The sequence below is a fragment of the Heterodontus francisci genome, chromosome 4, assembly GCF_036365525.1.
Source record: "Heterodontus francisci isolate sHetFra1 chromosome 4, sHetFra1.hap1, whole genome shotgun sequence".
NCBI lineage: Eukaryota > Metazoa > Chordata > Chondrichthyes > Heterodontiformes > Heterodontidae > Heterodontus > Heterodontus francisci.
The window spans coordinates 61067457-61089545 of NC_090374.1; the positions used below are offsets into that span (position 1 = coordinate 61067457).

General features: G+C 44.5%; 1 protein-coding gene across 6 annotated transcripts in view; it reads left to right on the forward strand.

Annotated features, from left to right (window-relative positions):
- xrcc4 (X-ray repair complementing defective repair in Chinese hamster cells 4) overlaps nt 1-22089 on the forward strand; it is a 678103-nt gene that overhangs the window by 192829 nt on the left and 463185 nt on the right. For 5 of the 6 annotated variants that reach the window (XM_068029637.1, XM_068029638.1, XM_068029635.1 and 2 more), the window contains one exon: nt 1712-1801. The exons of the other annotated variant lie outside the window; for it this stretch is intronic. In XM_068029637.1, the coding sequence (XP_067885738.1) occupies nt 1712-1801 (90 nt within the window). The remainder of the gene's footprint in view (nt 1-1711; nt 1802-22089) is intronic. 6 annotated transcript variants of the gene reach the window in all.

Here is a 22089-nt window from a genome sequence, read left to right on the forward strand (position 1 = left end):
TGTTGACTCTGCCTGATTGCCTTGAATTTTTTAAAGTGCCCTGCTACAACATCTTTAATAATAGTTTCTAACATTTTTTCTAAGACAGATGTTTCCTGCTTTCTGTCTCCCTACCTTTTTGAATAAAGGAGTTACATTGACTATTTTCCAATCTAATGGAACCTTCCCCGAATCTAGGGAATTTTGGATAATCAAAATCAATGCATCAGCTATCTCACTAGCTACTTCTTTTAAGACCCTGGGATGAAGTTCATCAGGACTTAGGGACTTGTCAGCCCACAGCTCCAGCAGTTTGCTCAGTACTACTTCCCTGCTGATTGTAATTTTCTTGAATTCCTCCCTCCCTTCCATTTCCTGATTTAAAGCTTTTCTGGGATGTTAGTTGTATCCTCAGTTCATGGAGGCCTGCCTCCTTGCCTTGCTCCATGCTTGAGGATTGGTGACCCTCAAGCTATACATCACCAACTGTCTCTCTCTCATGGGGAGGGATACCTATGGTTCTTTGGGGCTATGGCTATAACAACAACAACAACTTGTATCTTCTATAGTGAAGACCAATGCAAGATACCTGTTCAATTCATCTGCCATCTCATTATTTTCCATTATTAATTCCCAGACTCACTTTCTCTAGGACCAATGCTCACTTTGTTGACTCTAATCTTTTAAAAAATATCTATAGAACCTCTTTTTATCTGTTATTATATTTGTAGCTAGCTTTCTCTCGTACTCTGATTTTTCTATCCTTAATAATCCTTTAATCATTCTTTGCTGTTTTTTATATTCTGTCCACTCTTCTGACCTGCCTCCAATATTTGCGCAATTATGGGCATTTTCTTTTTAGGTTTGATACTATCTTTACCTTTTTTAGTTAACCATGGATGGTGGGTCCTCCCCTTGGAATTTTTCTTTCTCGTTGGAATGTATCTATTCTGTGTATTCTGAAATATCCCCTTAAATGTTTGCCACTGCATTTCCATTGACCTATCCCTTAACCGAATTTGCCAGTTCACTTTAGCTAGCTCTGCTGTCATGCTGTCATAATTGCCCTTATTTAAGTTTAAAATACTAGTCTTAGACCCACTCTTCTCTTCCTCAAACTGAAAGTAAAATTCAATCATATTATGATCGCTGCTGCCTAGGGGCACCTTCACTATGAGGTCAACAATTAATCCTATCTCATTGTACAATACCAGGGGCTGAATTTTTCGAGTGCGCCGCAGTATGCAATGGTGCACTCTGATGGCGGCGTGCATCCCACATTGATGCGCCGTCCCTGAGCCCTTGTGAATTACACTGGAGGCTGATTTAAATAGAGGCGGCCATGTGGCCGCCCCGCCGCCCCCGATGACGTAGAGGACATGGCCGGTCTGTCCCTGGCAAGGATGTCTGGAGCCACTGCGCAGGTGCCGGTGCCATTTTTAAAGGATTTTATGCCCTTATGATTATTTTTAATTTTTGAAGGTGTATCATTATTAATTTTTATTGAATATAAACTTTTGTGATGGAGGCCCTTCCCCAACCCCCGCAATGGTCATGTCATTGCCCGGGATAACCAAAACATGCCTTTTCCCCTACCCGAACTTTACCTCACAACCTTCAACCTTTTGCCCTTCAGCCCCTTCCCATCATCCCCACATCCAGTCAAAATTGATTTCCCCCTTCCCCCACCCCTCCCGCCCTGAAAATTTTATTCCTCTCCCCTCTCCACCAGGTTGCCGCCTCAACTCCGTACGGCATTCCGAAGGCGCGCAAAGCACGAACGGCGGTCGTAAAATCGGCATGGGATGGCTGCTGTCTGCAGGTAAGTTTATTTACATGTTATTAATGTTGATTTAAATATGCAGATGAAGAACTCGCTGCCATGCGGCGGGGGGCCACACCGAGGTTCCCCTGCAGCTGGTGAAATGCGGCGGGCCCTTCTCGACGTTGGGGATCGAGGCGGGCCTCTCCCCGTAGAATTTTACCGGCCCCCACGCCGCGACCCGCAGCATTGAGGGACCGGTAAAATTCAGCCCCAGGTCTACAATTGCCTGCTCTCTGGTTGGCTCCAGTATGTGTTGTTCTCAGAAACTATACCGAAAACATTCAATGAACTCCTGATCCAGGCTACCTTTGCCCATCTGAATTTTCCAATCCATATGTAGATTAAATTCCACCATGATTATTGCCGTACCTTGCTGACAAGCTCCCATTATTTCTTCCTTTATGCCCTGTCATTTGGTTACTGTTAGGGGGCCTGTACACGACCCCCACAAGTGACTTCTTGTCGTTATCATTTTTCATCTCTGCCCAAACCGCTTCTACATCCTGGTTTCCTGAACTTAGGTTGTCCCTCTCTATTGTGCTAATACCATCATTAATTTACAGAGCTACCCCTCCAACTTTTCCTACTTTCCTGTCCGTCCTAAATGTCATGTACCCTTCAATATTCAGGTCCCAATCTATGTCATCCTGTAGCCATGTCTCTGTAATGGCTATCAGATTGTACTTACTTATTTCTATTTGCGCTATCTGTTCACCTGTTGTTTTGAATGCTAGGTGAATTCATATACAGAGCCTTTAGTTTTGTCCTATTATTATTTTTGTATCCTCTAGCCTTATCTAATTTACTCTTAGTTTGTATCCACTGTCCCTTCCTGTCATGGTCTGTTTATCATTTCCCATATTAATACCTTTCTCTCATCTTGTCTCTACTCTTTTGAATTACCACATCTTCCCAAATTTGATCCCTTGCCCTCACTATTTAGTTTAAAACCCTCTCTACTTTCCTAGTTATGTGGCTCACTAGAAGACTGGTCCCAGCACAGTTCAGGCGTAGACTGTCCCAACGGTGCAGCCCCCACTTTCCCCACTACAGGTGCTAGTGTCCCACAAACCGGAACCCACTTCTACCACACCAGTGTTTGAGCCACGCATTAATTTCTCTAATCTTATTAGCCCTCTGCCAATTTGCACGTGGCTCAGGAAATAATCCAGAGATTATTACCTTTTAGGTTTTGCTTCTTAATTTGGTGCCAAGCTCCCTCATACTTGTAGAAAGAATCATTGTAACAGCGGAAAGCAAAAGCAAATTGATATTCCATACCCATTGCAGCTGGAGTAAAGCTTTAAAAAAATTTAATTGGCACTGCCTACAGGTTGGCCAGTGGAAGTGCCGGTGTCTCAACATGCTGTTTCAGGAAATATGAGTTCATATCCTGTTAGGTAAGCTTCAATGCATTTAAAGCTCCATTTGATAATGGCATGGATAAAATGTTCCTTTTTATTGAATATAAAAATATCTGAGAGTTTTCTTCCAATGTCTAAACAGAAACAGTATTTTAATATTTTATAACGTTTGTATTCAAATATTGGGTGATTAAAAACCTAATCTATATTCTAGAAGTTAAAAGTAAATGCCTTAATTATTTGAAATAGCCCTGTGAAGACTTGAATAACTTACTTAGTGATTTGAAATAGTCATTTGGCACGGGATGTGAATGATTTTTTGGCAATTCAAATTTCCATTAAGCAGATTGTAGTGGATTTGAAAGAAAAATCTTTCTAATGTTTTTAGTAGAAATAACTCTAGCTTACCCTCCAATGAAATAAGTCAGGAAGCAATTTCACATTTTTAATCCATTTTTTATATTCACTCATGGGATGTGGGCATCACTGGCAATGCCAGCATTTATTCTCCATCCCTATTTGCCCTTGAAAAGGTAGTGCTGAGCCACCTCCTTGAACTTCTGCAGCCCGTGCAGTTAAAGTACTCCCATGGTGCTGTTTGGTCAGGAGTTGGAGGATTTTGATCCCGCAACGATGAAGAAATGGATATATATTTCCAAGTCAGGATGTCTGTTAATTGGAGGTGTAGTGGACTATCTGGCTTCCGATTTTGTCCTTCTAGGTGCTTGAGGTGGCAGGTTTGGAAGGTGCTGTCAAAGAAACCTTGGCAATTTGCTGCAGTGGCTCTTGCAGCTGGTACACACTATAGCCATTGCTTTACTGGTGGTGGAGGGAGCATTTGATGGCAGACAATAAAGGGCAATTAGGGATGAGTAACAAATCCTGACCTTGCCAGCAATGCTACACATCCCCTCAATGAATAAAACAGAGAATGTTTAAGATGATGAATGGAGTGCCAATCAAGCAGACTCCTTTGTCCTGAATGGTGTTGAGTTTCTTGAGTGTTTTGGAGCATACTTATCCTGGCAACTAATGAGTATTCCATCACACTCCTGATTTGTGCCTTATAGCTGGTGGAAAGGCTTTGGGGAGTCAGGAGGTGAATCGTATATTAATTGTGTTTAATTGTATGCAGGTGGTGGACATTAACTGGGAGATTCACTTGAGTCCCATATAAATAGACACAGACTGAAACTGTGGTTGTTTAATTAGGAAGTATATGTTTGTAATGTGCAACTCTGTAAATAAATATAAAAGTGTGTGTAAAGATTGGCTCCAGTTCTATTGTTTACCAACTGGCTTTCTGGTATAGAACATTGGATAAGCCAAACTTAGCTTTAATTAAACATTGGGCGCACCAAAGCCATTGATTTCAGGCTCCATCACAAATTTTGTTTCCTTATCATCGATTCCATCCCCCATCCTGGCCACTGTCTCAGGCTGAGCCAGATCGTTGATAACCTCGGCATCCTATTTGATACAGAGCTGAGCTTCCGACCTCATATCCTCTCCATCATAAAAACCACCTGTCTCCAGCTTCATGATATTGCCTCAGCCCATAGGAATATAGGAACAGGAGTAGGCCATTCAGCCCATCGAGCCTGCCCCGCCATTCAATATGATCATGGCTGATCATCCACGTCAATGCCTTTTTCCCACACTATCCCCATATCCCGTATGTCATTTTTATTTAGAAATCTGTCAATCTCTGCTTTAAACATACTCAAAAGATTCACAACCCTCTGAGTAAAGAAATTTATCCTCATCTCTGTTCTATGTGGCTTCCCCTTATTTTGAAATTGTGTCCCCTGGTTCTAGACACTCCAACCAGGGGAAACATCTTGGCTGCATCTACCCTGTCTATCCCTTTAAGTATTTTGTAGGTTTCATAGAAACATAGAAAATAGGAGCAGGAGTAGGCCATTCGACCTTTTGAGCCTACACAGCCATTCAATACCATCATGGCTGATCGCCCAAACTCAGTACCCTGTTCCCGCTTTCTCCCTGTATCCCTTGATTCCTTTAACCCTAAGAACTATATCTAACTCTTTCTTGAATATATTTAATGATTTGGCCTCAACTGCTTTCTATGGTAGAGAATTCCACAGGTTCACCACTCTCTGGGTGAAGAAATCCCTGCTCATTTCAGTCCGTCTGTCCAGTCCTGTTAGAATTTTGTAGGCTTCTATGAGATCCCCTCTCATTCTTCTAAACTCTAGCGAATACAAGCCTAATCTACCCAATCTCTCTTCATACGTCAGTCCTGCCATTCCAAGAATCAGTCTGGTAAACCGTTGCTGCACTCTCTCCATAGCAAGAACATCCTCAGATAAGGAGACCAAAACTGCACACAATACTCCAGATGTGGTCTCACCAAGGCCTTGTATAATTGCAGCAAGACATCCTTGCTCCTGTACTCGAATCCTCTCACTATGAAGGCCAACATATCATTTGCCTTCTTAACTGCCTGCTGCACCTGCATGCATGCTTTCAGCGACTGGTGCACAAGGACACCCAGGTCTTGCTGCACCTCCCGCTTTCCCAATCTATCGCCGTTCAGATAATAATCTGCCTTTCTGTTTTTGCCACCAAAGTGGATAACCTCACATTTATCCACATTAGACTGCATCTGCCATGTATTTGCCCACTCACTCAACGTGTCCAAATCACACTGGAGTTTCTCTGCATCCTCCTCACAGCTCACACTCCCACCCAGCTTTGTGTCATCTGCAAACTTAGATATATTGCATTTAATTCCCTTATCTATATCATTAATATATATTGTGAATAGCTGGAGTTCTAGCACTGATCCCTGCGGTACCCCACTTGTCCCTGCCTGCCAGTCGGAAAAAGACCCGTTTATTCCTCCTGTTTGTTTCCTGTCTGCCAACCAGTTCTCTATCGATATCAGTACCTTACCCCCAGTCCCATGTGCTTTAATTTTGAATGCTAATCGCTTATGTGGGACCTTATCGAAAGCTTTCTGAAAGTCCAAATAGACCACATTCACTGGTTCTCCCTTATCTATTACACTAGTTACATCCTCAAAAAATTCCAGTAGATTTGTCAAGCATGATTTCCCTTTCGTAAATCCATGTTGACTTTGTCCGATCATGTCATTGTATCTGCTTCTGTATCATCTTGTATCATCTGCTGCTTAAATGCTCCTCCATGCTTTTTCTGGTGTAGATCTTTAATAATCTATAATGTTCAGACCAAAATAAAGATTTTGAACACTTTCCTAATGCAGCAAAAATTTCTGCTAAAGGTGAAAAGTATATGAGCACGATTTCAGTTCCATTTTTTTTAGACTGGCTCTCGGTGGCCCAGCTAGATGATCAGCTGTTATTTATGCACATTTATGTTGGTACAGAAACAGATCAGTACTCCTAGCTCCTGTGATGACAGATGTTCTGTTTTATTTTAGGCTTTGTAGCCAGGGAATGTTGTCTGTTTACTGTTGATAGTGGGGAAAATAGTTAGCCCACTTTGTGCTTTCACAATTCTACCCTTATCACTCTAATGCCTGCAGTAGATGGGAGGTCAACAAGACTTTCTCTAGAACTCATCAGTACCATTTATGAGTGTTTCCTGTATTCCAGCATTTATGTGCAAACAATAAGTAAATTGCATTTTTGCAATCTCTTCGAGTTGGGCTCGGGAGATTACTGCTGACATCGCATCAGTCGTTGCCTGATAAGTGAATGTCTCTGTTAAGTGAGCTTGCCCTTGCCTTTATTACATTAATTCCTACTGACAATATTTTGCAATGATTAAGTTAGCTTCTTTATGAGACACATAGATCAGGAAGGTCCCAGGTTTAATCCCTGGTCTGTGCTGAGTCAACTGATGAGGCAGTAAGTACTTAACAGTTGACCTCAGATCTCTTGGGCAAGAAACGGGAAAAATCTGACAGGTTCTTGCTCCCGATGTTGAAGTATGTCTCTTATTGGAAAGTGTGGCTCTGTGGAGAGTGACTTAACTCGATTCTGATGTTTCCAGCATTCACAGAATTTATCAACATTCATTGTCTCAGCCTGTGTGTGAAAAATGGCCACTTGGTTCAGATACTGAAGGGTATCTGGTGTCATTGAAATTGCATCTCAGCCAAAGGCATTGTGTTCAGGATAGGGGAGGAGAGAAAGGGAGAAATTATTAAAATGAGCCAGGATTCTCCATTTTACTTGCTTTGCAGACAAATGAAACCCATCATAATTGCAGTAGTGCAAATATTTTAAGAAATATTGATAATTTTCATGAATACATTTAGTGTGCTGCATTTTTAATTTATGAATTGATACTGTGCAAATAGTCTACATTAAATAAAAATACACATTAGATATGCCCATATTTAAAGAATGAAATCAATAAAAATTAAGCTTATATTGTATAAATATAGTGAACCTTTGCCCTCTATACACTTCCTTTTTATGCTGAAGCATGCTGGCAATTTTAATCACATTTATTTTGGAAGTTAAGGGTGAGAAATTTATTGGAATGAGCTGGTGATTATTTTTCTGTAACAATAACAACTTGTATTTATATAGCACCCTTGACACCAAGCCACATAAGGCGATAGTTGAGCAGATGACCAGAAGCTTAGTGAAAGTAGTAGGTTTTAAGGAGTGTCTTAAAGAAGAAAAGAGAAGTTGGGAGATGGAGAGGTTTAGAGAGGGAATTCCAGAGCTTAGGTCTGTTTCATGACCAAACTCCATATACCCGCTATTGCCCCATATTCCTTTGGTTAATAATCTTTCAATCTCAGATTTAAAATTAACAATTGATCATCGATAATTGCCATTTGCAGAAGAGGATTCTAAACTTCTACCACCCTTTGTGTTTAGAAGTATTTCCAAGTTTCACTCCCGAAAGGTCCAGCTCCAATTTTTAGGCTCTGCACTCTAGTTGTAGACTTCACAACCAGCAGAAATAGTTTCTCGTTCTGTACCTTATCTGATCCCCTTAATGCCTTGAAAACTTAGATTAAATCACCCCTTCCAGGGAATTAAATCCTACTTTTTGTGGTGATAGGGTGGAAGAATGGAGATGGTAGACATTGAGAATGAGAAAGAGAATGGAGATGGAAGAAAGCAGGTGTGAGAGCAGAGACACCGGAGGTCAGGTGGGAGAATAGAGTCAGTGAGAAGAAGGGGAGCTGATGGGAGTCGAGGACCAACTTTGCATCTTGTATGGTTGCTCAAAAAACTGGAATTAAGCAATCTCACCAGAAAATTAAACCACTAATTCTCAGTTCATGCCTGAGAAAAAAAACAAAATATATGTGGATTATCTATGGTATCTGTAAACTCTTTTAGTAGGAATTTACTGTCACCTTTAGTTGAACCTCAAATCCATGGGCAAGCAAAATCTGAACTTTAAAGCAGATGTAGGGCCATTTGTAACATGCACTAAATGCGTGAAATTGACCTGACTCTGCAGGCTAGTTGTCTTTTTAAGATGTTAGAAATTAGTATTAGCAGTTATAAAAAAAAATGCAATATCAAAGTGACATATAAGGTTAAGAGGACAGAACATTTGCTCTTCGTGAAAATAGCCAGTGGCTGTAGGTTATCAGGAACTAAAAAGGAACAAGATAGCCTTTGAGGATCAAACCAGAGGAAGTTCAGGCTTTTTGGATCATTTTAATGCACTGAGTTGTTTTATTGCCTTGAATTCTAGCCACGTAATTTAAGAGGTATAGAAAGTTGCTTTAGTGCTGAAGACAATCCAGATTTAGTTTCTGTATGAATGAAATACACACTGACTACTGCTGTTAAGTGCTGAAGTTGCACCTTTGAAGCTGTGGAAAGAGATCAGTTTTTGAATGCTGCTTTGGTAATGTATGTGATTGGGTTGAAGTTTTATTCATAGAATGGTTACAGCACAGAAAGAAGCCATTCAGCGCATCGCTTCTGTGATCAAGCTTGGGGACACTTCTAAAATTAAAAGCTGGAATTTTGTTTTTAAGTAATGTCACTGATACTGAAGTTATGGATTTGCAATTAGACAGCTTAGTTTGTAAAGAATAACTTTCATAAAATTTGAAAGATCTTTCCGAATAACTTTAAAGAATATTTTGCAGTTTATATCAAAAGTGTACAAAATACATTTCTGGGTTTAAACCAGGTTGCTCAGTATTTTTCTCTATCTAACAGTTGTGTTTATAAATTGTTTATTCACATCAAAGTGAGAGAAGTAAATATGGAGAAATGGACACTTCAAGAAACCATGATCAACACCAAGCTCTCCCTAACCCAGCAATAGTACAGCTAGCTCCAGAGTGAACCCTTCCTCTGTAATAACAATATGTTTTAATTCCGATTTCAGGAGAATACCCCTTGTTGCAACCAGCAATTTCTGTATATTCACTGTGCACTGGCTGCACAGCTACGGTGAGCTGGATTAGTGCTCCCAGTAAGTCTGACAGCCAGCAGAAAGAGGCCATTTTATTCCAGCAGTCTGGGCTGGAGTTGAACCCAGAACTGAAGGAACAGTGTGCTAAACCAGTGTGTCACTTGCCATTTCACCTTCTAGAGCATTTAATGATATGTGCTGAGTATAATGTTGAATTTAACGACAATTTTAACAGCAACTTGCATTTATGAAGTGTTGTTCACCATGGACCAATATCTCAAAGCAGTGCACAGAACAGGTGGACTTTGGGCAAAAGAGAAAGGGAAAAACAGATGTTGGGAGAGGGGGAAACAAATTCACAGATTGATAGTCGTTACAGCACAGAAGGAGGCCTTTCAGCCTGTTGTGTCCATGCCGGTTCTCTAAAAGAGCTCCTCAGCTAGTTCCACTACCCTGCCTTTTCCCTGTAGACCTGCAAATTCTTTCCCTTCAGATCATCCAATTCCCTTTTGAAAACCACGATTGAACCTGCCTTCACCACACTCTCAGACAGTGTTTTCCAGGTCCTAACCACTCACTTCCAAAAAAGGATTTTCCTCGTGTCGTTGTTGGACCTTTTGCCAATCACCTTAAATCGGTGTCCTCTGGTTCTTGACCCTCCTGCCCTGGAGGGTCAAAATCATGAATGGTTTGGACAGCAGAGAACCATTCTTTTACATCTTTTTCATACCCTCTCCATTGCCGTTACATCCTTCCTAAAGTGTGGTGCCCATAATTGGACGCAGTTCTCCAGTTGAGGCCGAACCAGTGTTTTATAAACGTTCACTATAACTTCTTTGCTGGCATCCCGTATGCTTTATTTACTGCTTTCTCAACCTGCCTTGCTACCTTAAATGATTTGTACACATATATATCCAGGTTCCTCTGCTGTTACACCCCATTAGAACTGTCTATGTCTTCTTGAAGTCTATCACTATCCTCCTCACAGTTCCTTAAGTTCCTGTCCTTACATGAATCCTCCTCATATGCAGGCATTGGCACTAGGTAACATAAAGAACTGTATGAGAAAATTTAAGTTGAGACAGTATCTTTCACATCCTCAGGCTGTTACAAAGCATTACGCAGCCAATGAGTTACGTTTGAAGTGTAGCTGGTGTTATAGAACAAAGAACAAAGAAAATTACAGCACAGGAACAGGCCCTTCGGCCCTCCAAGCCTGCGCCGATCCAGATCCTCTATCTAAACCTGTCGCCTATTTTCTAAGGGTCTGTATCTCTTTGCTTCCTGCCCATTCACGTATCTGTCTAGATACATCTTGAAAGACGCTATCGTGCCCGCGTCTACCACCTCCGCTGGCAACGCGTTCCAGGCACCCACCACCCTCTGCGTAAAGAACTTTCCACGCATATCCCCCCTAAACTTTTCCCCTCTCACTTTGAACTCGTGACCCCTAGTAATTGAATCCCCCACTCTGGGAAAAAGCTTCTTGCTATCCACCCTGTCTATACCTCTCATGATTTTGTACACCTCAATCAGGTCCCCCCTCAACCTCCGTCTTTCTAATGAAAATAATCCTAATCTACTCAACCTCTCTTCATAGCTAGCGCCCTCCATACCAGGCAACATCCTGGTGAACCTCCTCTGCACCCTCTCCAAAGCATCTACGCCAATTATGCCAATAAATGTAAGCCATTTTTGCATAGTAATAGCAAATGAGGTGACTAATCAGTTAATCTTTGTTTTTGGCAATGTGTTTGCCAGGATGCAGGGAACATTCCCTGCTCCTTGGATAGTGCCATGTCTTTTTAAAAAAATCATGGAATGTGGGCATTGCTGGCAAGACCAGCATTTGTTGCTCATCTCTAATTACCCTTGAGAAGATTGTGGTGATCCGCCGCCTTGAACCGCTGCAGTTCATGTGGTGCAGGTACTCCCACAGTGCTGTTAGGAAGGGAGTTCCAGGATTTTGATCCAGTGACAGTGAAGGAAAGGTGATATAGTTCCAAGTTAGGATGGTGTGTGGTTTGGAGGGGAACTTGCAGGTGGTAGTGTTCCCGTGCATCTGCTGCCCTTGTCCTTCTAGGTGATGGAGGTTGCAGGTTTTGTACGGATTGTCAAAGGACTCTTGGTGAGTTGCTGCAGTGCATCTTGTATATGATACACAGTTCTGCCACTGTGTGTTGGTGGTGGAGGGAGTGAATGTTTAAGTTGGTGGATGGGGCGCCGATTAATTGGATTGCTTTGTCCTGGATGATGTCGAACTTCTTGAGTGTTGTTGGAGCTGCACTCATCCAGGCAAGTGGAAAGTATTCCATCACACTCCTGAATTGTGCCTTGTAGATGGTGGACAGGCTTTGGGGAGTGAGGAGGTGAGTTACTCGCCTCAGAATTCCCAGTCTCTGACCTGCTGTTGTAGCCATAGTATTTATGTGGCTGGTCCAGTTCAGTTTCTGGTCAACAGTTAAAGCCCAGGATGCTGATAGCGGGGGATTCAGCAATGGTAATGCCATTGAATATCATGGGGTGATGGTTAGATTCTGTCTTGTTGGAGATGGTCATTGCCTGACACTTGTGTGGTGCGAATGTTATTTGCCATTTATCAGCCAAGCCTGAATGTTGTCCAGCTCTTGCTGCATATGGACACGGACTGCTTCAGTGTTTGATGAATTGTGAATGGTCCTGAACATTGTGCAAACATCCCCACTTCTAACCTTGTGATTGAAGGAAGGTCATTGACAAAGCAGCTGAAGATGGTTGGGCCTAGGACACTGCAGAAACTCCTGCAGTGATGTGCTGGGACTGAGATGATTGGCCTCCAACAACCACAACCATCTTCCTTTGTGCTAGGTATGACTCCAAACAGTGGAGAATTTCCCCCTGATTCCCATTGACTTTAATTTTGCTAGGGCTACTTGATGCCACACTCGGTCAAATGCTGCTTTGATGTCAATGGCAGTCACTCTCACCTCACCTCTTGAGTTCAGCTCTTTTGTCTATGTTTGGACCAAGGTCAGGAGCCGAGTGGCCCTGGCAGAATCCACAGCATCAGTGAGAAGTTTATTGCTAAGTAAGTGCCACTTGACAGCACTGTCGATGACACCTTCAATCACTTTACTGATGATTGAGAGGAGGCTGATGGAGCGGTAATTGGCTGGATTGGATTTGTCCTGCTTTTTGGACATTGATGGGTAGATGCCAGTGCTGTAGCTGTACTGGAACAGCTTGGCTAGGGGCGCGGCTAGTTCTGGAGCACATGCCTTCAGTACTATTGCCGGGATGTTGTCAAGGCCTATAGCCTTTGTCGTATCCAGTGCCTTCAGTTGTTTCTTGATATCACTTGGAGCAAATTGAAAAATTGAATTGTCTGAAGTTTGGCATCTGTGATGCTGTGGACCTCAGGAGGAGGCCAAGATGTATCATCAACACGGCACTTGTAGCTGAAGATGGATCAGATGCTTCAGCCTTGTCTTTTGCACTAATGTGCTCGACTCCCCCATCATTGAGGATGGGGATATCTGTGGAGCCTCCTCCTCCTGTTAGTTGCTTAATTGTCCACCACAATTCATGAATGAATGTGGCAGGACTGCATAGCTTTGATCTGATCTGTTGGTTGTGGGATTACTTAGCTCTGTCTATTGCATGCTGCTTCCGCTGTTTGGCATGCAAGTAGTCCTGTGTTGTAACAGGTTGACACCTCATTTTTAGATATGCTTGGTGCTGCTCCTGGCATGCCCTCCTGCACTCTTCATTGAACCAGGGTTGATCCCTTGGCTTGCTGGTAATGGTAGAGTGAGAGATATTGTTGTGAGAGTGCTTTCTTTTTAAAAAAAAAAATGTTTTTGAGGACTTGTATTTAAAATTGTGGAGATGGATTATTGGAAGGCTGAAGGTTTCATAGCAGCTGGACTTTGTTTTGTTGTTGACAGTTCATTGAAAGGACACAGGAAATGTTGTTTAAAAACAACCTTGCTGGAAGTCATGTGCTTTAAGCAATAAACAACAAAAACTTGGTGACCTGGGAAAGATGTTTACAGGGAAGCCACATGTCAAGGTTATGGAGGTCAAGAGGTTGACTTTTTGTTTGGGGTTTGGATATTGTTTTCAGGTCAGTTGGGGTGTGAACTGTTTTGAAGACAGTTGGTGTTTTGCCTGCCAAGGAAATAGTAACCACCCAGCTCACCTCTTTCTCTACCTCTTTGAAGAAACCTTGCAAATATTCAGTGTGGGAGAGCTAAATTCCCTGGTGCTGCATCTTTCATGAGAAGCTGATAAACCCTGCGATTCAAGTGTGTGTTGGCTGAAACCCCTGATGCCACATGTCTCCTGGAAAGCCTACCAGACGATTTCTCAACATTTCCAGAAAGAATTGCTTCTGAAAAGATCCCAGTGACCCATCTCCATATAACCGGATGCCAGACAAAAGGGACATCTGACATCCTTCTATATCTATTGTTTTTTCATTCAAGAATTAGCAAGTATTTGGCCAAAGTATTCTCTTTCTGTCTTTTTTTTGGTAACAGATCTCTGCAGAGAGAATTTCTATATTTTTTTCAGTGTGTGTGTTGGAAATTTAAAAAGGGAACTTCCATATTTCAGTGTGTGTTAATGCTTTGCTTCGCTACTGGATAAATCTTGTTCGATAAACTGATAATTTTGTAATTCATTAAAGAAACTTGGTTGGTGTATTTTATTCTACGATAAAGAGTAGAGTATATGATTAACCAAATCTGTAACTGGGTAAACATTTTAAAAAATATATGTTGTGACTGCGGAGAAGTGGGACTAGAAAAGATAGTGCACTCCTCCCACCTCAATCGTAACAATATGCTCGGCCATGAGGTTACAGATTGTGGTTGAATACAATTCTGCTGCTGCTGATGGCCCACAGCACTTCATGGATGCCCAGTTTCAAGTGATTTCAAGTGACCACCTGAATGAGCAAAGCCTAGCGTTAATGTCTCATCTAAAAGACAACAGCTCTGAAATGCAGCAGTTCCCTCAGTATTGCACTAAATGTTCAGTCTAGATTTTGTGTTCAAGACCTGGAATGGGGCTTGACCCAATAAACTTTTGACTTGGCGTACTTTGACTGTTACCAACTAAGCTGACCTGACACTTGTACCTGCAAGCATAACACGTGCAAGATACCGTTTTAAGTTTTGGGAATTTTTAATAGATGCTCCCTTACACAGTGGAGTAATTGGGAACCTTTCGACAACTTGCGCTGGTGCATGCCACCAATATTTATTTACTCATCCTTATGGGCTTCTGTAATGTCCAACTGACAATCATTGGCATTGACTTAGGAGCAGAAGCTTAATGCTAATATTGGGAGTGTAAAGCGACCTTAAATTGAGGTAATTACCCTTGGGATGAGCTCATTGATGGAACCTGCCAGCCAGCAGGCTGCTTACTCTTTTTTTCAGTTCATTAAATCAGCCATCTCAAATTTTCCACGCTCCAGGAATCCACCCTATCAGTTACTGTACCTTTCTGGAGCGTGGGAAATTGAATCAGCTGACCTAACTGGCTGCAAATCACAAACGGCCCACCAGCTGACAAGTTCGATGAATGAGCTCAGTCGAGGATCTAGGCAAATGGAGCAAACCCTTACCTGGAACTACAGAATAGAAGACGTTGACAATGTGAATATAGTGAGTGTATTCATTGGGAATTGGATAGGTGGAGCGAGGTAGGCAGATCAGGTACAGTGGCGCAGTGGTTAGCACCGCAGCCTCACAGCTCCAGTGACCCGGGTTCAATTCTGGGTACTGCCTGTGTGGAGTTTGCAAGTTCTCCCTGTGTCTGCGTGGGTTTCCTCCGGGTGCTCCGGTTTCCTCCCACATGCCAAAGACTTGCAGGTTGATAGGTAAATTGGCCATTAGCAATTGCCCCTAGTATAGGTAGGTGGTAGGGAAATATAGGGACAGGTGGGGATGTGGTAGGAATATGGAATTAGTGTAGGATTAGTATAAATGGGTGGTTGATGGTCGGCACAGACTCGGTGGGCCGAAGGGCCTGTTTCAGTGCTGTATCTGTAAACTAAACTAAACTAAATCAGGATTTGAGCAGGCAGGGAAAGGCAAATGTATTGCACCTCAGTACTGGTCCTCCAAATCCTTGACAAGTTCATGCTTATAGTAATACTCTAGGGAGCTTGAGGAGCAGTGGAGTTGAAGCAGGCTTTCTGCGCCACCATTCCCGCCCCCACCCCCAGCACCCGCAGCTGCTGATTTTTCAGCAGATCTTGGATGGGTAGAAGCAGAATACACTGGGCTGCCTAGCTACTGCTTTTCCTGAGCCAGCTCTAACTTGAGTCCCTCTGTTGTGGGATAATGAAATACAATTGAACGAAAGACAGCCTCCACTGCAGGTATGCTGGGTACAGAGGCCTCATGTTTGGTCCTAGCATCCTGCACTTAAAAATGTGCTCACTTCTGCCAGTGCAGCTCCTGAGTGGAAAGTCCAGGCTAGGAAATTTCAATTGCTGCAGTTCTCCGACCAAAAGTATCTTTAGAATCGTGCAGTTATTGATCTAGCCCAGTTGCCATTATGAGAAAGGAAGTAAAGCTTTTATAATAAAAAACGGGTTAGAACAGTGCAGTAAAGGTAAAAAAAACTATAGGTTAAAATAAGATGATTGAATAATTCTACACTTTTCTATCATGATTTCTTTCCTGTGAACATTCCACATTTTTCTTTTGGTGCAGCCCTATGTTTTCTAAAGTGGGGATGGCAGAAAATTATTTTAAATTGCTGAGAGAACATTTTTATTGGTAGTGACAAGTGTTACGACCGAGGCAGGAGGAGTGCACTATTAATTCAGTCCCACTTCGCCACAGGTCACAGCATATATTTAAATTTTCCCACTTATCGAAACAGTCAGTCATATACTCTCTTTTCCCCAGAATAAAGCACACCAACTAGGTTTCTTTAATAAACAACAAAATTATCAGTTTATTATAAATCAAGTTTAATCAATACTGAGGTAAAACATACACACAAATTGAAATATTAAAGTCCCTTATTTATCCTAGCCCTCACAGACACACACACATGCACAACTGGTTGACTGGGAAAAGATAAAAGGAATTTTTGTTTACAGCTGTTACAAATAGAAGGAGTAAGAAAAAAAGACCACTTAGGCTGAAAAGAAGGTGTGGAAAGTTAACCTTTGTGTTAATTAGGTGTCCCAAATGATGGGAAGCTTTCAGTAGGTTCTTCCCAGAACAGTTCCTTCCAGGCAGTGTTGAAGATCAGTTTGGGTCGGCTTTCCAAGAGATGCAGCAACAGGAGGTTTCAGTTAGGTCTTACAGCAGAAATGTAGCAGTTAAGATTTCTTCAAATACAGGAGGAAATAGCAAACACACTTGATGCAGGATTTCTTTTCAAGAGACAAAGCTGAGCTGGCTGGATCATCTTCTGTTCTCCTGGCAGGCGAGAAGCAAACTGCCTTTTTTGAAACAATTCCTAGCCGTTCTATCTAGGCCCCTCACAATTTTATACACCTCAATTCAATTTCCAGAAACAAGCCTCATGACGACCATAAATCTTGGCTTGTCACTTCTTTGTAAACATCTCTCCAAGGCAAAACAACCCCTGCTGAGTTATTTGAAAACAGGTGCCTTCCAGTAAGCCTTGTTCACTAGCCAAACCTTCTCGTAACTTTTTTTAAAAAACACAAAGTTCAGCCATTTCTTCAAAATTCCAGATGAATCAGTGTCCATAATTCAAAGTAGCGCAGTGGTTAGCACCGCAGCTTCACAGCTCCAGGGACCCGAGTTCGATTCTGGGTACTGCCTGTGTGGAGTTTGCAAGTTCTCCCTGTGACCGCATGGGTTTTCGCCGGGTGCTCCGGTTTCCTCCCACAGCCAAAGACTTGCAGGTGATAGGTAAATTGGCCATTGTAAATTGACCCTAGTGTAGGTAGGTGGTAGGGAATATGGGATTACTGTAGGGTTAGTATAAATGGGTGGTTGTTGGTCGGCACAGACTCGGTGGGCCGAAGGGCCTGTTTCAGTGCTGTATCTCTAAATAAATAAATAAAAATCCTGAACACATATTTTGCAAAATGGTGTCTCATGAGTGTTATCTGATGCAGCTCCTTGTATAAAGTGCAGATCTTAAATTCTTTATCCCTCAAGTATGTTGTTCATTATGATTGTGCATGATATAAATGAAGAGAGCAGTTCCTCTCCTGAAGTGGAATTTGACAGTCAATTTAAGCTTCTGAAGTCTGTGTTTTAAAAAAAGTTGATGTTATACAACAACCCTTCAATATACAAATACTGAAAAAGAAGTAAACTAACAAATATTTTTTCTTGCCATATAATTGCAGGCACATCAATTGAGAGATATTCAGTGCCTGTGCTTTACTTTTGGGAGCTGATGATGTGGCCTGAGTTTTGCGGTACTGGCACCAGTACAGGTGTTACATGTGTATGAGCATGAATGGGCTAACCTTGCATCTGTGAAGTCCTCTTCAAGGCTGTTGTAATGAAGAAGTTTATCCTTCTAAGAGTATGCTCTGGGTATGTGCCTCCTGAAGTGCTGGGAGCACCAGGGCTGCATTATTGGGTATGGCAACCAGTGAAAGATTAGTGCTTGCCCATTGTACACCAGGTAGTTTCTCAGCAGGGGATGCACCAACTAGTGCCGAGAAACAAAGGACAAGAAGTTCCAATTTTGTTTAATTCATGTGCAGCCTTTTGCCTAATCCCTGTTCTGACTAGAGCACTGTCCAGGCATTTGATCATAACTTCAGGGACCTAATGAGCCTAGTGCACAACTTATGTGCTGGCTGTCAGCCCCCTTTGCACTCACCAGTCCCACTGGGGTGCACTGAGCACTTCAGGCTTCAAGCCTCCATGCCCAATCATTTTGTTTTGGGAGCAGACACTCACCATTGTCTTATCATAACTTAATTTTCCTTCCTTCTTTAACAATGTTAGTTCTGATCTAGTGAAGGTAACAGTTAGAAGTGCTTCCAAATAAATAAAATAATTGAGATTACGCTCCACATCTTGAGTAAAGAAACAAATGTTACCATTTGAAAAATTGCTGTTTAACAAATAATGCTTCATAGAATTACAGAAATTCGTAGCGTAGAAGGAGGGCAATCATATCTGCTGGGTAAAAAAGATCTATCCAGCCTCATCCCACTTTCCAACTTTTGGCCTGTAGCCTTGTAGGTTACAGCACTTCAGCTGTACATCCAAGTACTTTTTAAACACAATGAGGGTTTCTACATCTACCACCTTCCCAGGCAGTGAGTTCCAGGCACCCACCACCCGCTGGATGAAAAAGATTCTCCTTGACTCCCCAAGAATTCCTTTAAATCTCTACCCCCTGGTTATTACCCTCTCTGCTAAGCAAACTAGGTCTTTCGTAGCCGCTCTATCTAGGCCCCTCACAATTTTATACACCTCAATTAAATCTCCAAAGAAGACAACCCCACCTTATCTAATCTTTCCTCAGCTAAAATTCTCCAGACCTGGCAACATCTTCGTACATCTCGTCTATACCCTCTCTAGTGTGGCCACATCCTTCCTGTAATGTGGTGGCCAGAATTGTATGCAGAACCCCAGCGGCGGCCTAACTAGTGCTTTATACAGTTCCAGAATAACCTCCTTGCTCTTGTATTCTATGCCTTGGCTAGCGATGGAAAGAATCCCATATGTTGCCATAATCACCTGTCTTGCTACCTTCAGGGATCTGTGGACGTGCACTCTGAGGTCCTTATGTTCTTCTACATTTCTCAGAAAACTAACATTTATTGTGTGTGCCTTTGCCTTGTTTGCGCTCCCCAACTGCATTACTTCACACTTTTCTGGATTGAATTAGTTCATTTGCTGATTTTCCGCCCACCTGACCAGTCCATTGATAACTTCCTGCAATTGACAGTTTTCTTCCTCACTATCAACCACATGGCCAATTTTTTTTCCATCTGAAAACTTCTGAATCATGCCCCCTATATTTAAGTCTAAATCATTGGTGTATACCACGGATAGCAAGGATCTAGTACCAAGCCCTGTGGGTCCCCACTTGAAACTGCCTTCTAGTCAAACACGCTATCCTTATCGACCCTCCTTGTTACCTCCTCAAAAAATTTGATCAAATTAGTAAGGCATGACTTTCTCTTAACAATCCATGCTGCCTGCCTTTGATTAATCTGTGGCCCTTTAAATGAAGATTAATGCTGTCACTCAGAATTTTTCCGAATAATTTGCTCACCACAGAGGTTAGGCTGACTGGCCTGTAATTACTCGGTCTGTCCCTTTCTCCCTTTTTAAACATTTGTACATGTCCTCCATGCTTCTAGCCTGAGATGATTGGAAAGTTGATGGTTAGATCTTCCACTATGTTCTCTCTTTCTTCTCGTAACAGCCTGGCATACATTTTATCCAGACCTGGCAATTTATCTACTTTCAAAGATGCTAATCCACTTAAGATTTCCTCTCTCACTATGATTATCCTATCCAGTTCTTCACACTCCTCCTCCTCCTTAACTACAATGTCTGCATTGTTCCCCTCTTCTGTGCAGACAGATACAAAGGGATGAATTTTCGCTTGCGGGCAGCAAACAGGAGTTGGGACTGTTTCCGGGTCCTGAACCATACTCCCCACCACCTGGGAGGGAAACAGTCACTGACCTGGAAGCTTGACTAGAGGGACCCCTTAATTGCAGGGATAGGCACCAACATTTTGCACCAATAGACATTTGACAAAATTATTGACTCAATTAATCTCTATATAAAGTGTACAGCCAAGCTAATGCCATCAAAACACAGTCTGATTTAAAATGCATTTCTCCCTATTCAGTGAGATTCTGGCATTGTTTTTGCTTGCACAAGTAGTCACTGTCTGTACACACACTTGATATAGCGATGTGGAGAATCCAGATAGATGTCCGTCTGTCAGGAGTGATCTTAATCTTTTCCTCTCCCCTCTCACTTGCTCTCTCCCTCTCTGTGTCCATCCCTCTCTCCCCCAACTTCCACCGCTCTCTCTTCCCCCGCTCTGTCTCTTCCCCCCCCCACCCCCCCTCTGCCCCCCCCACTGTCTCTTCCCCCCCCACCCCCCCCTCTGCCCCCCCCCACTGTCTCTTCCCCCCCCCCTCGTCTCTTCCCCCCCCCACTGTCTCTTCCCCCCCCCATTGTCTCTTCCCCCCCCCCTCGTCTCTTCCCCCCCCCTCGTCTCTTCCCCCCCCCCCTCGTCTCTTCCCCCCCCCCTCGTCTCTTCCCCCCCCCCCCGTCTCTTCCCCCCCCCATCTCTTCCCCCCCCCCGTCTCTTCCCCCCCCCCCGTCTCTTCCCCCCCCCCCGTCTCTTCCCCCCCCCCGTCTCTTCCCCCCCCCGTCTCTTCCCCCCCCCGTCTCTTCCCCCCCCCGTCTCTTCCCCCCCCCGTCTCTTCCCCCCCCCGTCTCTTCCCCCCCCCGTCTCTTCCCCCCCCCGTCTCTTCCCCCCCCCGTCTCTTCCCCCCCCCGTCTCTTCCCCCCCCGTCTCTTCCCCCCCCCGTCTCTTCCCCCCCCCGTCTCTTCCCCCCCCCGTCTCTTCCCCTCCCCGTCTCTTCCCCCCCCCGTCTCTTCCCCCCCCCCGTCTCTTCCCCCCCCCCCGTCTCTTCCCCCCCCCCCCGTCTCTTCCCCCCCCCCCGTCTCTTCCCCCCCCCCCGTCTCTTCCCCCCCCCCCGTCTCTTCCCCCCCCCCGTCTCTTCCCCCCCCCCGTCTCTTCCCCCCCCCCGTCTCTTCCCCCCCCCCGTCTCTTCCCCCCCCCCCGTCTCTTCCCCCCCCCGTCTCTTCCCCCCCCGTCTCTTCCCCCCCCCCGTCTCTTCCCCCCCCCCGTCTCTTCCCCCCCCCGTCTCTTCCCCCCCCCCCCGTCTCTTCCCCCCCCCCCGTCTCTTTCCCCCCCCCCCCGTCTCTTCCCCCCCCCCCGTCTCTTCCCCCCCCCCCTCGTCTCTTCCCCCCCCCCCTCGTCTCTTCCCCCCCCCCTCGTCTCTTCCCCCCCCCCCTCGTCTCTTCCCCCCCCTCGTCTCTTCCCCCCCCCTCGTCTCTTCCCCCCCCTCGTCTCTTCCCCCCCCTCGTCTCTTCCCCCCCCTCGTCTCTTCCCCCCCCTCGTCTCTTCCCCCCCCCGTCTCTTCCCCCCCCTCGTCTCTTCCCCCCCTCGTCTCTTCCCCCCCTCGTCTCTTCCCCCCCTCGTCTCTTCCCCCCCATCGTCTCTTCCCCCCCATCGTCTCTTCCCCCCCATCGTCTCTTCCCCCCCATCGTCTCTTCCCCCCCATCGTCTCTTCCCCCCCATCGTCTCTTTCCCCCCCGTCTCTTTCCCCCCCGTCTCTTTCCCCCCCGTCTCTTTCCCCCCCGTCTCTTCCCCCCCCGTCTCTTCCCCCCCCCCGTCTCTTCCCCCCCCCCGTCTCTTCCCCCCCCCGTCTCTTCCCCCCCCCCGTCTCTTCCCCCCCCCCGTCTCTTCCCCCCCCCCCGTCTCTTCCCCCCCCCGTCTCTTCCCCCCCCCGTCTCTTCCCCCCCCCGTCTCTTCCCCCCCCCCGTCTCTTCCCCCCCCCCGTCTCTTCCCCCCCCC